Source organism: Balaenoptera musculus, chromosome 2 (assembly GCF_009873245.2).
Source record: "Balaenoptera musculus isolate JJ_BM4_2016_0621 chromosome 2, mBalMus1.pri.v3, whole genome shotgun sequence".
Taxonomy (NCBI): domain Eukaryota; kingdom Metazoa; phylum Chordata; class Mammalia; order Artiodactyla; family Balaenopteridae; genus Balaenoptera; species Balaenoptera musculus.
Window position 1 is genome coordinate 149,549,678 of NC_045786.1, and position 16,398 is coordinate 149,566,075.

At 37.8% G+C, this 16,398-nt stretch overlaps 1 protein-coding gene across 9 annotated transcripts in view; it reads left to right on the plus strand.

The window, feature by feature from the left end:
* Positions 1-9,160, plus strand: part of GPATCH2L (G-patch domain containing 2 like) — a 64,596-nt gene extending 55,436 nt beyond the window's left edge. For 4 of the 9 annotated variants that reach the window (XM_036842092.1, XM_036842093.1, XM_036842094.1 and 1 more), the window contains exon 10: positions 1,010-6,131. In XM_036842092.1, the coding sequence (XP_036697987.1) occupies positions 1,010-1,170 (161 nt within the window). In that variant the 3' untranslated portion in view covers positions 1,171-6,131. Of the gene's footprint in view, positions 1-1,009; positions 6,132-8,598 lie in introns of those variants that run through there. The other 5 variants (XR_005018634.1, XM_036842095.1, XR_005018635.1 and 2 more) reach the window with 3 other exon arrangements.
* The last annotated feature ends 7,238 nt before the right edge of the window (positions 9,161-16,398 follow it).

The window sequence follows — 16,398 nt, forward strand, 5'->3', positions numbered from 1 at the left end:
TCTGAAATAAACCCTTGGGTGTACTCTGATAGAATCTAATCTTTTTCATTAAGAAAAAAAAAAGTATTGGTCATGACCCACTACATTGATTTTGTGACACATAATTTGAAAATTACTTTTCTAGGTTATATTCCTGGGAATGGAATTACTGTGACAGGATAAAAACGAAACTTTTTAAGATTTTGCTCTATTTCAGTGTCTATATTTGCTTTCAACAGAGGGGGTATGCTGGTGGTTTGTACTGCTCTGCTCAGGGGGCATTTGGAAATGTGAGGACAGTGTTTGGTTGTCACAGTGACTGGGGAATGCTTTTGGCATTCAGGGACAGGGTCCAGAATGGTAAGTGTCCTAAAAAAACAGGACAGCCCTGCACAAGCAATGATTATCCTGTCCACAATGTCTTAATGTGCTTGTTGAAAAACCATGGGCTTGGCTGTGTGATTTTTCTACCATTTGCCTTATTGTTCAGTATTTATTGGTGACACCGTCATATTGGAGGCATAGGATGTTGTAGAAAGAGCAGAGGGCTTGGAGTCCAGTATATGAGTTTGAGTCTTGCTACTTAACCAGCCCGGTTGTGTCCCTGAACAAATTATCCGCTTTCTCTATGCCTCAGTTTTCTGATCCAGGAAATGGAGATGACGATACCTACTTCTAAGAGTTTGCATTAAGAAATAAGACTATAAGTATACATTGTTTACACAGTACAGTGCCTGGCACGTAAATGCTTAATAAGTGATTATTACTACATTATGAATTTGTACTACTGAATTTATTCATTTGTTCAGTTAAACCCATTATCTGAGGTGGAGAAATACAATACTTATCTTACTTAAATCTTGCCTTTATTTTTTGGTTTAAAAAAAAAAAAGAAACTTTATGTGGCCCCTTGGTTTAATAGGACATAAAGTATAAGGATTAAGAAAGTTTTGTGTTGACATCTCTCTCATTCTAATTTGTCTCCTTTTGACTTCTTTCCTCCTTATTTTTATTGTAACACCCTTACCAGTTCACATGGACGCAGCGGAGCCAACCATAGCAGCATCACAGGCCCCCAAATCTCCAAACTCTGAGTGGTTGGTCAGGACCTCTGCTGCAGAGAAAACCACTGACTCAACTGCAGCTACATTTTTTAAAATGCCACAAGAAAAGAGCCCTGGATACAGCTAGACAGCAGAATTTCACCCACCAAGAGACGACTGGATGTTGTTGAAACAAATATTAGACTTTGTATTATATTGTCTTGCATATCTTAATTGACATTCCCAGTCCTTTCGCCACCAGGACTGACTCCTCTTCAAAGAAGTGGACTCTTTCTCTTAGAAAATCATATTGTGAAAATCTTTTTCTTTTTTTTAATTGTAAAATATTAGGACAGCAATTTTTTTAAAAAAGGTCATCCTATGCTATATTTGTTACATTGCTATTGCTGTCCCAACAGTTACCTACAGCTCTGTTTACAGAGCTGTTGCTCTTTTGCAGGTATGTCTTTTTTCTTGAAGAACTAGTAACTGCTTTTGCATATTTTTTGTGTAGAGCTTTTAATACCATTTGAGGAAGTTCCAAATTTGCAGCCAGTTCCAGACAAAGTTAAACACAGATTTAAGATCTGTGTGTGGAATTGTTTGCAGGAGATAAGGCTTGCCTTTGAGCATGGTTTTGATTCAAGCAGAGTGCCAATAAGATAAATCCACCAAGTACTCAATTTGGAGCCTCAGAAGAGACTACCAGCAGCATGGGCCTTGGAAACTTACTCCATTTTTCTAGATGGCCTGTTGGAATCGCCAGCAGCTGCATTGTACTTTGCCTCATCTCCAAAGTCTGTGTTCTACTGAAAGAGGACCTATATATATACACATACAGATTGGTGTCATGAAGAAGGTGCTTTAGGTGTACAGCAAATTTAAAATAGTGGATTGTGTCTTAATACTTCATGTTGCGGTGTAAGCCTTTATGTACTAAACAAGACTTTTATTGTTCGTATTATAGGTCAATAACCTGTAGCAGAAATTCATACTCTATTATAATAATGGCTTTTTGAGGCCATTCTTTGGGGAGGAAAAATATCTTTTTGACATGCCTTTATACTTGGTATGTTTATGACGGCTCAGCTGCATGAAGAGTTATATATACAGCCATGCCTCAAGTTGGATGCTCCTTTGTCAAAATGAGGAATAAGTGACTGCCTAGAGCTTCTGAAGAAAAGCTACCCTTTCTAAAAAAAAGTATTATCAAGAGTGTCTGTCGTTGAGGGACCTGGTTGGCAGAAGGGCTCTTTTTTGTACAAATTGAATGCTTTTACTCTGAGATACACAGAAGCCGTTCTCAAGTGTCCGCTGCTCTTGTGACATTCTAGAGGAACTCCCACCCCTGCACCTGGTAGGACAGAGCCTCCTTTCCCTGAAGCGCAGTTGTCCTTCTTTCTCACACAGAATTTAATGGTGGGCTGCTCTGTCGTATTCCTTTAAAAATTGTTGTCCTTATCAGTGGTAGCTCCAGAATGTCCTTGTCAGTGGGGTGGGTGTGAATCTGGTGGGAAAGGGGAACTGGAAGCTAAGTTTACATAGTACTTTATGTAAGACTGAGAACATGGCAGTTGTCCACAACAAGGAACATGGTGGAGGGAGGGGCGGGTGGAGATTATGGCGTGAGAAGTAGTGCTAAAGCCAGCCCAGCATCCCTGGGAGCCACCCAGGTTCTTGTGCAGTAGCGAGTGTACGTCCCTTCCTATGGCTGTACCCATAGCAGAATAGAAAACATAATGTCTGTTGAATATAAAGTGGTTCTACTCAGTTGTTTTAGTGATGAAGGTATCTTTTTGTTGTAATATGTGCATTCTTACCTAGTCCCTATAGTGTCCCGAGGCATACATTTCTAACATAATTTGTTGGATTTAAGGGAGAAATTCATGAACATAATAAGTTTATTTTCTTTGCACTAAGCTCCATGGCTCATTCAAAGATCAGTCCTGTGATCATGGCCTGTTAAGACCTCTGTAGGTCGGGTAACATCTTTTTCTTCATGACATGTAGCCTAATAATTCTCCTTTCTACCTGCGGTTAAAAATCACTTATATGTACAACTTTATTTACATTTTAAACATCTGTGATGTAAAGGTAGGTGATTGCTACCATTTTATAGAGTCAAGAACAGTCTTAGTGACTTGCCCCAAATCTCATAATCAAGTCAAGACTAAAATCCCAGACTTACAGACTTTCTTGGCCCTGGGTTATAGTCTTTTGATTGTCATTGATAGACCTGAGTCACTCTGAGACTCATATTTTTGAAACAGTAACTCTGAGACTCATATTTTTGAAACAGTATGCCAGATAAACAGCATGTTTATCATCTTTCTTGATCAAGCTTTCCTACATATTTTGAATACTTTCAACAGGGAGCAACCCAAAATGCCATATCTGTAATAAGTAGGAGAGAAAATTAATTGCCTAAGAGAATAGCCATTGAGCACACAAATATTTTTCCAATACAAGGTTGTAAATTGTGCTCCTTATTTTAAGCTGCTGCATGAGCATGCTTACAGAATTATTCACCGACTTATTCTGCTTGTTTTTTATATGAGTCCATTCCAGAGGAATACTCTTAGAATCAAGTGTATTTTGAATCTTAAATTTTAAATTTCCTTTTTATATGGCAAAGTGTATAATGTCATAAATTAAGAAAAATCTGTTACCTTTCAACAAAAGGTATAATTTCAAAATCAGGTTTTGAAATCTGTTGAAAAAAAATTATAGCTTGACTTCTTTTGAGGATAATCATTGAGCTCACATGTGTTTGATCTGCTCAAAAGTAATAACTGAAGCAGAGTTCCACAGTTCTTCCTAATTTCAGGATTCTGATTTATCCCAGCTTGCTGTCCAGTCTGCCTGTCTAAATCCTAATCTTGGGTATTTTTCACAGTGGGCAAAAACATTATGTACTTGCATGAGCATCATTCATAAAGGATAGTTTTGCTTACGGATTTAAGGGAATTTGAGATTATTTTTCAGGTGCAGTATTTTAAAGGGAACAACTTCATTTGCATCAAAACTTGTGTTGCTTTTTGGTAAGAACTGTTCAGAAGGGGAAATTAGTAGCTGTTTACATGGCGCCAAGTTTGGAGGGGCAGAGTATGATCTTTATTGAGTGGTGTGTTCTCGATAAATAGGCCTCATTTAGCCTTGAATTCTTTAGAAATCAAATGCAATTGGAAATTTCAGATGACAAAGTTTTGCTGGGCTATAGAAACAGGCTGCAAATAAGGCCATTTTGGCAACAAAATGACCAAAAGCTGAAATAAAGCTTCTTAATCTGTGATGCTTATGGCATCCTTTGCTAAGTAAAGCTCAATACCTAGGAGAGGTAATTTAAACTACTTCTGAATCCCAAATAGATGAATCTGACATATCTCTGTACTTTGGAACCAGAAATGCAGTGTAGATCACAGCATAGCAAGTTCTGATGCTAAAAGTACAGGAGCAGAGTTATCATAGCAGTAAGTCATTTAGAGGTGAACGAGTCTCAGAGTGTCACATGAGGAAGGAGCTAGGTGGCACTGTCATTGCTGGTGTGATAGGTTCTCCACTTCGGCTCCAGGAAAAGGCTCCTGGTGATGCCTGATTCATTTCAAGTCTTTGCTTTATTTTGGCTTCACTACCATGATTCTGAGCCACAAGCTTTTTTATTTCCTGGGGATTAGGCTGTGTAAGAATTCAGCATTAGCCATATTCAGCATTCTGTATATTTGGTGAACCTTATCCGAGCTGGGATGAGAACAGAGTGGCTTTCTCTAGCAGCAGTGGATACAGTCTAGTTGGGGGCATAGCTTATAGGCTGTATCATGGTTCATGGGATGGTGGGAGGGGTGGTAGAAGCAGTTTGCTCTTGCTGTCAGCTGCTTCCTTTGCTAATGTTTGAGCTGCCCATTTTACTTGTCAGTATTTCCTTATCTCCCTCTCCAGTTGTGACAGTTAGTGTAGTTACTGATAGTGACAGCAATCAGGTTGGGTTCATACCCCATGAGAGAACTGGCACAGAGGAAAAAAGGTGAGGAAATTGGTGGGTTCTGCTATTAGCACTAAACGCAAGTGGCCCAGACATGCTTTCATTAAGATCACGAAACAGATGAACATCAAGATCACGAAACAGATGAACATCAAATGCCTGGAAATAGCAACATTGAAAAGAAACAAAGGAAATTGAGTGATCTTGCCGAAGAGTGTGGATTAGAAGGTTTTTAACAAGCCCAGCAAAACAAACTTATGGCCAAAAGAAGAAATTTTCCTGCCACTGCCCTGCACTGCACTTGGTAAAATTGCCAAATGTGGGGAATAAAAAAAATTTTCAAGTACAGTATTGAAGAATGGGGCAGATCCTGAAGATGTTCACCAAGGAAAGGAATCTTGGCAAGGTTCAGACTGGGAAGGCAAGGGGAAGAGAAGGAGATGCTTAGAGCAGGGGTGCTAGGGCCCCGAGATCGACAGCATCCATACATTCTTCCCCCTCCAGATCTGCTGAATCAGAAACTCTGAGGGTGAGGCCCAGCAGTCTTTTACCAGCCCTCCAGGGGACTTGATGTTTAAGAACGATGCACAATGATGTTTAAGAACCGCAGGCTTTGCCACAGTTAAAAAGAAGTGTTTTAATATACTGGTGTCCCCCCCAAGCTCTGAGGTGCTCTTATACTTTCCTCCATAAGTATGGAGATGTTTTGTGTATGGTTCTTTGCAGAAACTGTTAAATGTCTTTATTTCCCATATTTTTCCCCTCAAGTTCCTGAAAGATCTCCTGGAAATATTGAGAAAGGATGATGTGGAGAAAAATGCCATTGAGGCCATTTTTAGGTGGATAGAAACAACCTTTTAAAAGTGGATTAAAATATAACAATGGATTTTTAGTCTGTGAGTGATCATTGCTTTTCACAACCGACAGTAAAACATTTGTGTAAGATACTGCCATCCATGATTTTATGATACCTGTTCATTACATCTTAGTTTCATGGGAAAATGTCATATATTTTCCAGCATCATAATGATGAAGTCTTTAAAGTATGGCTCACAAAAATGAAAAAAATAATTGGAAGAAAAAAACACCCTGAGTACATAGCTATTGTGTAATAAACACCTGTTGAATTATTGGTAATCTTTTGCTGGGAATTAATCTCAGTACTTCAGAGCATGTAAAAATCAATTTTCAGTGATCCCACTTAATCACACCTTACTGTCTTTGTTTTACATTTTCAGCTAGTGATTCCGCAGGGGTTGGGGACCAGTAGTAACAACATGTTATATTTTTTCGTCGTCTGACTTAACGATTCAGTGTTTCAGAAGACAGTACTCTAATCTTAAAGCTTTGAAGTGGTGGTATGGTCATTTTTTCTTTAGATTTTATTTGTGTGAATTGGCCTGGGCCCTACTTTATAACTAAAGCCTATGAACCAAATTTCTCTTTCTGGGAATATGTGTGGCTACGGAGGAGTTCTCTAGTATCGTTTCCTCACATGCTCATGTTTTGTGCCTGGATTTTTATTTGTAAAGGTAACTGATGACACGGAAATGTCAGTGCCATTGAAAGAAAAGTCTAATGTTACAGTTCCCCTAGAAACAAGAGGCACGGTTTGCCATGCAGGGTCACAGGACAAGCACCAAGTTTGGGTCAGGAGGCAGAAGATGGGAACAAGTGATAGGTTTAGGCCAGAGCCATGATCAGGATTTTCTTGGGAAAGGCAAAGCAGGGCAGGGAGAACAGTTTAGGAATGGCTAGTGAATAATTCCAGGGCCTTAGGGCTACAGTGTGGGCTCCAGTTGCCTGATGCCTGGCCCTGGGATGATTGTGTTCTGGGGTGTGCAGGCCAGATGGAGGAGGTGTGGCTCCATCAGACCTGGTTAGTTTGCACATCAAAAGCATGCTGCAGGCTGAGTCCTTTGCAGTCTCTAAGGACTGGCTACCCCTGAGAGGGCTCGTCTTTCCCCATCCAGAAAGTTTTTTTAAGATGTCAAAACATCATGATATATTGAAAATATGAAACATGATTAATACACATGTATAGACTGTTTAGCTCTCCTTTCAATTTTTGTAGTCTTTTAAAGCACCACGTAATTTTTCTTTTCCATCTTGAAAACCATTTAAAAGTACCTCTGGCCAAAAATGATAGCGTTACTAGATATTATCAAGGTGTGGGAATATAAAAAATTTTAAAATGTAAATTATGAAAATGTTTTCTTTCACTAGAAGTGAGTTCTGACCCTTGCAGATCCCTCTTTCAAATGTTTAACTGAAAAAGGAAAGAAAATATCAGAGAACTTATAAGTAGCCTTGGTGAGACTTAAATCAACCCGTTTCACTACGTATAGATTCTACACCTTGCTCCTCCCAGTGGGCCATGTATTTCTCCATGAAAATCTGCCACCCCAAAATCATGGTGACAATCTGAATTGCTCTAAATATTTATCTCACTCAACCTCCCACCTGTTGTCAGTAGCTATTGCAAACTGGCCATTTTAAACCCTTTCAGTCCCCACCGTCTCTCAACCCCAGCAGCTCATCTCACCTCTCCCCTAACAGATAATAGAGCATTAGGTGGGGAAACTCCGCTTACACACCTTCACATACACCCTTCCTCACCTCTTTGTCTTGGAAATTCCTGTCCTCCCCTAGCAAATCCCTTCTCTTACACTCAAGGTCCTCGCCCTTGATCAGGTGCCTTGCTCGATACAGCTTCTCACTCCTGACACATATGGCTTTGCATTAAACACATTCAAAGACTCCCTCTTCAAACAAAAATGCCTTTCCTCAAACCTTTGAACCCCTTGACTAGCACTAAATACTATTCTTTCCTGTACTTTGTCTATTCTCAATTCACTGAAGCAGTAGTTTTTAACCCTGGCTGCACACTAGGATCATCTGGGGAGATTTTTAGAAACCCTAATTCCTTTGACTGAACCACAAGCCAATTACACCAGAATGGGGTAGTGGGACAGTCTTTTTAAAGCAAAGACGTGCAGCCAACGCGCAGCCGAGGCTGAGAGCCGCCGACACGCTAAAACCTGGCCGCTACCCTCGCCGCCATTAAGATTGTTCTTGCTCGGTTCACCAGTGACTTCTGGTTGCCAAAATTTAGTCCTTAGGCTGATCTTCATGTCTTGATACCATATAACTGCTTCCTTTCTGGAATACTGACTCTTCTGACCCTGCTCTCCTGATCTTTCTCCTGCTTTCTCAGCCTCTCAGGCAGAGTGGTCGGTAGGTCAGTCCAATGCAGACTGAATGTCTGCCTCTGCCCTCACCTCCATTACTTCATTAATACCCATGTGCTAGTGAGTTCCTTTGCCATGCCGCCTTATTGTGCTGGCTTAAAGCACAGATTGGAGTGAAGCACTTCCATTCATTGATAATTATCGTAAACTGGGAAAGCCAACTCAAGGTGTCTGCTCCTTTCCTCACTTCTCTTTGCTCCTCCTTCAAGCCTGCTGTAGTAGGAAGAATTGCTAACCACACTAGTCAGTTTCTATAATGGATAACCCCTAATTACTAGTGGGTGGAGTTGTTCTTCATGAAGAGTCAGGCTGAACTGTGGTCCCTTTTCTGCTTTCTCCTTTCCAGGGTCTTGGACTGGTAAGGAGGCCTGGGCCCACTTCTACATATAAGAAGGCTACCCCCCATCTAGTACTTGCTTCAGTTTTTACTTGCTGCTGTTGGTAAGATTTTATTTTGACTTTAGGGGAGAGACCCATTTCCTCACCTCTTTTTGACCTTGGGTGCCATGTTGGAGCTTACTTTATCAGAAAACTTTGTTGGAGTCTCAGGCATTCTCCCTACTAATAATGAAGTGGAACTTGATTTTCCACATCACTGCGTGCTGCCTTTGGAACTCTATGTACGGGTTCCACCCTCACCAGAAGGGACTGTGTGTTTCTGGCTTCTTTACATCACTAGTTTCTGATTTAAAATCTGGGATAGGTGGATCTGATTGTCAGATGCCTATGTCCTAACTGCAGGAAGTGAGAATGAGGTTATCTGGAATGTTTAGCTTCCACTGGGGAGAGATGAATTCCTTAAACACAGTATGTTTTAATGTCTGGGAGAGCTAGTCCCCTCATAATTTTTCTTTTTCAGTGTTTTCCTGGCTATTCTTACATGTTTGTTTTTCTATATAAACTTTAGTGTCAACCAGCGTAACTCCATTTTTAAAAAGTGTGTTGATATTTTTATTGAGATCGTATTACATTTATTAACTAACTTAGAGAAAAATGACATCTTTACAATGTTGAGTCATCCTATCCAAGAACAGGGGATGTATTTCTACTGTTCAAGTCTATTTTTGTGCCTTTTAAAGACTGTTTTATAATTTTCCTTGTATAGGTTTGTGTTTCTTTTTTTTTTTTTTTTAATTAATTAATTAATTAATTAATTTACTTTTGGCTGTGTTGGGTCTTTGTTTCTGTGCGAGGGCTTTCTCTAGCTGCGGCAAGCGGGGGCCACTCTTCATCGCAGTGCGCAGGCCTCTCACTATCATGGCCTCTCTTGTTGCGGAGCACAGGCTCCAGACGCGCAGGCTCAGTAGTTGTGGCTCACGGGCCCAGTTGCTCCGCGGCATGTGGGATCTTCCCAGACCAGGGCTCGAACCCGTGTCCCCTGCATTGGCAGGCGATTCTCAACCACTGCACCACCAGGGAAGCCCAGGTTTGTGTTTCTTGTTAAGTTTATCCCTAAGTATTTAATCTTTGTTGCTAGTAAATGGGGTTTTCGCTGCCATTATGTCTTCTACTTGGTTATTGTTCTTATATGTGAAGGCTGTTGATTTTTATATGTTAATTTTTTATCCTGCTAACTTACTGAATACTTTTACTTTTGGGTTTAGTTTTATCATTGATCACTGAGGGTCCAAAAACATCTTTCTAAATGCACAAAGCAGTGGCAAGAAATGAAAGAATCTGTAGAGGTCAAAAAGGGATGTGAAAGCTCGAAACTTGGGAGGCAAGTAAGATGAAAGCCAGCTTTCAACCTGAAGGTATCTGCTGAGAGCTGGTCTCCTTGAGTCTCTGTCATGATGACTGTGATGCGTGCAGGAGGTAAAGCAGGGTCTGCTCAAGGCAGGGAGATCTGAGGTCTCCCACAGAGCGAGGACCCTCAAAGTGCTACACTTACAGTGTAAGGGTAGATACTAAATAAACCCACCAAGCAGAAATAACAGCAAGGGAACATGCCTTTCTTGACCTTGGCCCTGGATGGAGGAAAAGCTTTTATTTTAACCTAAAAATTTTTAACAAGTTGCCCCTTATAGAGGTTTATGGCCCAAATTTTTACTACTCGTGTGGTCCAAAATACTGCAAGTGGGAATTTAATTTACAATGGACCCAGGTAGGTGGTAACCCCAGATGACTGGCAGAAGCAAACACACATTCTCTCTGGAGGAATGAAACTTCAATCTAGGTATCAAAGAATTCCCACAGATAAAGTTACAAAGAATATGGGTAGCTCGCAGTTAAAAACCACAAACCAAAGAAGGAAATAAGTACCATGAGTGCAAGTCATCAGAAACAACATACAGGAGAATCAGACTCACAAACAACTTAGATATTGTACTTATTAGCACAGAATATAAACATGTTACACATGTTTTAAATATATTTCAAGAAGTCAAAGAGAGGCTTCAGAACACCAGGCAACAAAAGCATATACTTTTGAAGGGGGTTGATGAGAGTTAACATGTCCTTCCGCCCTTTACTTTTTCAAGAGGAGAGTAAAGAGTCTTATTAGTTAGGGACTTTAGGTAAGTAGAGCTGTTAAAATATTTGGAGTAACTTTTAAAAGAATAAATGTAAAGAATATAGCATTTAAACTAATAATGGATAAAAGGAATGATAAGAAAATAAATTAGAAAGTTAAGAAAAATAAAAAGTATACAATAAGGTGGTAAAAGGATTCAAATATAGTAGTAAATGTAGTAGTAAAGTGTAAATGTATTACTCCAGTTGAAAGATAAAGCCTATAATACTGGACTTTTAAAATCCAGCTATATGCTCTTTATAAGAGACATATCTAAAACTTTAAAGAAAGATTGAAAAGGAAAAGGATGGAAAAAATATACGAGGCAGATATCAGAGAAAGTAAGGATAATCTCTACAAAATAATAAACATTGGTTCAATTACTGATAAATGGTTCAATTTGTCAGGGGGATATACTAATTCTCAACTAAGCTTAATAATATAGCCTCAATATACATAAGCAGAACTAAGTTTAAAATATACTCTTTCAGTAATTGAAATGACAAGTGGACAGAAATGGTTATGAATATAGCATATTTAAATAACAAATATGCTTAGTGTAATGGGCATGAATGGAATCACACCCAAGAATATGAAGAATTACACATTATTTTCAAGCACAGATTGAAAATTTATAAAAATTGACTCTTAGGCCATAAAGCAAACCTTAGTAAATTCCAAAGATTAGAGTCACATAGATCACACTCTAATCACAAAGAAAGTAAATTTAAAAGACAATAGCCAAAAAGGGGGGGTGATTTTCTAATGCATTTAGAAATTTAATAACATATCTAAACCAATGAATCAATGAAAAAATCCTAATGGATATTAGAAAATACTTATAACTAATAATATAAAAATCCTATGCCTTAACACTCTTTGGTTACAGCTAAAGGGATAGTTAGAGGAAAATTTATGGTCTGAAATGTTTTGAGTTAGAGAAGAAGAGAGGACTGAAAATTTATGGGGTAAGCATTCTACATTTACACTTACTAAAAAAACAACATTATTCTTCTAGAAAAGAATAATAGAGAAGGCAAAAGTAATAAAAGTTGTAAGATCAGAACTTAATGCTATAGAAAATGAACATATAATTGAGAGATCAACAAAGCCAGAAATTAAGACAAATAATATAGGCAAATCTCTAACATCATTAATTAAGAAAAAATAGGGAAGGCACAAAAATATTAGGAATCAAAGGGGTATATAATTATAGATTTAGAGATTTAAAAGTTAATAAGGTAGTGCTATGAACAACGTTAGCCAATAAATTTGAAAGCTTAGACAAAATGGACAGATATCTAGAAAGATATGATTTACCAAAACTCAATTGGGAGAAATAGAAAGCTTGGTTAATCCTGTAACATTAGACAAATCTAGTCAATAGTTTAAAAGCTGAGACTGTATGTTCTTTGTAGAAAGATTTTGTGTGGTCCACTGAAAATGCTGGAAATGTCTAGCTCTTTCTGGAGCTAGGTATGTTAATTATAAAGTTCATTTGGAAGAACAAGTGTGCAAGACTAACCCAAGAAAACCCTTAAAAAGCACTTGGGAGGGGAGGGTATTAAAACATAAAGTCTCAAAAACTGAAAATGAGGTATAGGCACATGAACAGACCAGTGGAACACAATAGAAAATTCAGAAATAGACCCAATTGCATATGAAAATTCAAGGTACAATAAAGGTGGTGAGTTCAAAAACAGATACATGAATCAGTGGAACAGAATAGACAACCCAAAAATAAACCCACATACCTAAGGTCGTTTACCACAAAGGAGGCAGGGATATACAATGGAGAAAAGACAGTCTCTTCAATAAGTGGTGCTGGGAAAACTAGACAGCTACATGTAAAACAATAAGATTAGAACATTTCCTCACACCATACAGAAATAAACTCAAGGTAGATTAAAGACTGAAATGTAAGACCTGAAACCATAAAACTCCTAGAAGAGAAAATGAGCAGAACACTCTTTGACATAAATCGTACCAATATTTTTTTGGATGTGTCCCCTAAGGCAAAATAAATAAAAGCAAAAATAAACGAGTGGGACATAATTAAATTTAGAAGCTTTTGCACAGCAAAGGAAACCCATCAGCAAAATGAAAAGACAACCTACTGAGTGGGAGAAAATATTTGCAAATGAGATGACCGATAAAGAGTTAATATCCAAAATATGTAAAACAGCTCATACAACTCACCATCAAAAAACACAGAACCCAATTTAAAAAATGGGCTGGAGACTTCCCTGGTGGTCCAGTTCCTACAACTCCACAGTCCCAATGCTGGGTTCGATCCCTGGTCAGGGAACTAGATCCCACATGCCGCAACTAAGAGTTCGCATGCTGCAACTAAAGACCCCACATGTCACAACCAAAAAAAAAAAAAAAAAAGATCCCCCATACTGCAACTAAAAAAAAAGAAGGGCCAAAGACATTTTCCAAAGAAGACATATAGCTGGCCAACATGAAAAGATGCTCAACATCGTTAATCATCAGAGAAATGCAAATTAAAATCACAGTGAGATATCACCACACACCTGTCAGAATGGCTATCATCAAAAATAACAACAAATGTTGGTGAGGATGTGAAGAAAAGGGAACTCTCGTACACTGTTGGTGGGAATGTAAATTGGTGCAGCCACTGTGGAAAACAGTATGGAGGTTTCTCAAAAAATTAAAAATAGAACTAGCATATGACACAGCAATTCCACTTCTAGGTATATATCCAAAAAAACTGAAAACACTAATTGAAAAAGATACATGCACCCCAAAGTTCATAGCAGCATTATTTACAATAGCCAAGATGTGGAAGCAACACAAGTATCCATCAACAGACGAATGGATGAAGAAAATGTGGCATAAATCTATATCTATAGCTCTCTATATATACACAATGGAGTATTACTCAGCCATGAAAAGGAATGAAATTCTGCCATTTGCAAAAATGTGGATGGACCTAGAGAGTATTATGCTTAGTGAAATAAGTTAGAGACAAATACTGTATGTTATCACTTAGACGTGGCATCTAAAAAAATTAATGAATGTATATAACAAAATAAACAGACTCACAGATATAGAAAACAAACTAGTGGATACCAGTGGGGAGAGGGAAGTGGGAAGGGGCACAATAGGGGTAGGGGATTAAGAGATACAAATTACTATGTATAAAATAGATAAGCAACAAGGATATATTGTACAGCACAGGGAAGTATAGCCCTTATTTTGTAATAACTTTAAATGGAATATAATCTATAAAAATATTGAATCACTGTGCTGTAAACCTGAAATATAATATTGTAAATCAACTATACTTCAGTAAAAAATAAAATAAAATAAAAGGTGGTGCCTTAAGTCAGTGGGGGGAAAAGATGGACTATAAAAGTGAATGGTATTGGGATAACTGGATAGCCATATGGAAAACGAAAATTGATCTGTTCCTCACGCTATGGGCCAGGATAATTTTCAAATTGATCAGAGATTTAATTGTACAATATTAAACCATAAAATTACTAGAAAAAATAAGATGAATTCCTCAGTAGGCTGGCTGGTCTAAATCTGTGAGTCTATTTTTGGGCTACTGAGAGCTAAGTAAGAATGTTTTTTTCACTTTTGAAGGGTTTAATAAACAAGGAGAAGGAGGAAAAAGACATGATCATATCTGGTTATAAACGCTAAAATATTTTAAATAGTTTTTTAAAGGTTGTCAACCCCTGCTGTGTAACATGGGAGTGAGGAAACTTTCCTAACAGTATTGGTTAATTGTTGCATAATAAACGCCACATGTCTTTCAGTCTCCTTGGATCAGTAGGAAAATATCCACCCATTTGGTGGAAGGGATTGTAATTCACATGGTAAAGCATGGGGATACAGAGAAGGGTGAAGAATTGGGGCCAATAATGTAATCCTCCAGACTAAGTATGACTTAAAAATCCAGATACAGCAGAGATATATTTGGCTATGCTAAAAAAACAAAAAACAAACAAAAAACATTCCTTTTGCATCTCAAACATAACAAAGTAAAGTAAAATACAAGTGATAACTGGGAAAACATTTTCAATTTATATCACAGATTAAGGGCTAATATCTCTAGTTTATAAAGAGCTTCTAAAAATAGAGTCAGTCTTATAGAAAATAGAGAAATGATTCAAACAGTTCACAGAAAAAAATGCAAATGCCCCTTAAACATATGAAAAGATGCTCAACTTTCCACAGTTGTTTGATTTTTACAACAACATAGTGAGGTGGATATTCTTATCACCCCTATTTTACAGACAAGAAAACTGAGTCAAAAAGAGATAAAGTGTCCTGCCTGAACTCAACTAATAAGTAATGGTGCTAGGATTTGAACCCAGTCAGGCGGGCTCTGGCTAAGAGTAGTTCACCATGACTAAGTGATGCTTATTTCAGGAACACAGGATCATTTAATATTAAGACTAACTGGGTGTTTCCTTAATATGATAAAATATGTTTATCTCAATCCAAAGCCAGCATCATGCTTAACTGAGAATTAGAGAAGCAATTTCCTTAAAGTCAGAAACAAGACAAAGATGTCCACTAATCATCACCATTATTTAAAATTGTTCTGTAGGACTTGGACAAAACAATTAGACAAGAGAAAGAAATTAAAGGTATAGAAATTAGAAAGGAAGAGAGGTTAGACTTATAATTTGTAGATGATATGACTGGATTGTTTACTGAGAAACTAAGGAGGACTAACCAAAAACTTACAAACAATATAAGAATTTAATAAATTAAATTTGTACAAAATTAATTTTTAGGAAATAACCTTTGTATGCAGTGTCCAATTATATGCTCTAAGGAAAGAAAAGGCCATTTTATAATAGCAGAAAATAGAAGATATAAAATACTTAGGAATAAACTTAAGAAACATTATTTGTAGAAAACTTAAAAATGCTAATGAGGGACATAAAGCAAGACCTGAACAAATGGAAAGACATACTATGTTCTTCTGTAGGAACACTCAGTATCATAAAGATGTCACCTCTCCTTAATCTATAAATTTAATGTGATATCCAGTAACAATACCAATAGGATTAAAAAAAAAAAAAAAGATTTACACAAGCTGATTCTGAAGTTCATATGGAAAAATAAATAAGAGTATCCAGGAAAGAAAAGGATGGTGATAGAGGGAGATTAACTCTACAGATATTTTAAAATTTGCAAATTTACAGCAATTAAAACAGTGTGGTAATAATTTGTGAATAGTCAGACAGATCAGCATAACAAAACGGTTCAGAAATAGACGTAAATACATATGGGAATTGAGTACATGATAAAGGTGGCTTTTCAATCAGTGGGGAAAAGATTCAGGAAGTGGGGACCACTGAATAGTGTTCTGGAAAAAAAAAATAAACTGAACCCATACTTCACTCCTTATATCAGGACAAATTGCAGACAATTCAAAGATATAAACATAAAAAATGAAACTCTAAATGTACTAGGAAAGAGGACTTCCCTGGTGGCGCAGTGGTTAAGAATCTGCCTGCCAATGCAGGGGACATGGGTTCGATCCCTGGTCCGGGAAGATCCCACATGCTGTGGAGCAACTAAGCCCATGCTCCATAACTACTGAGCCTGCGCTCTAGAGCCTACAAGCCACAACTACTGAGCCCA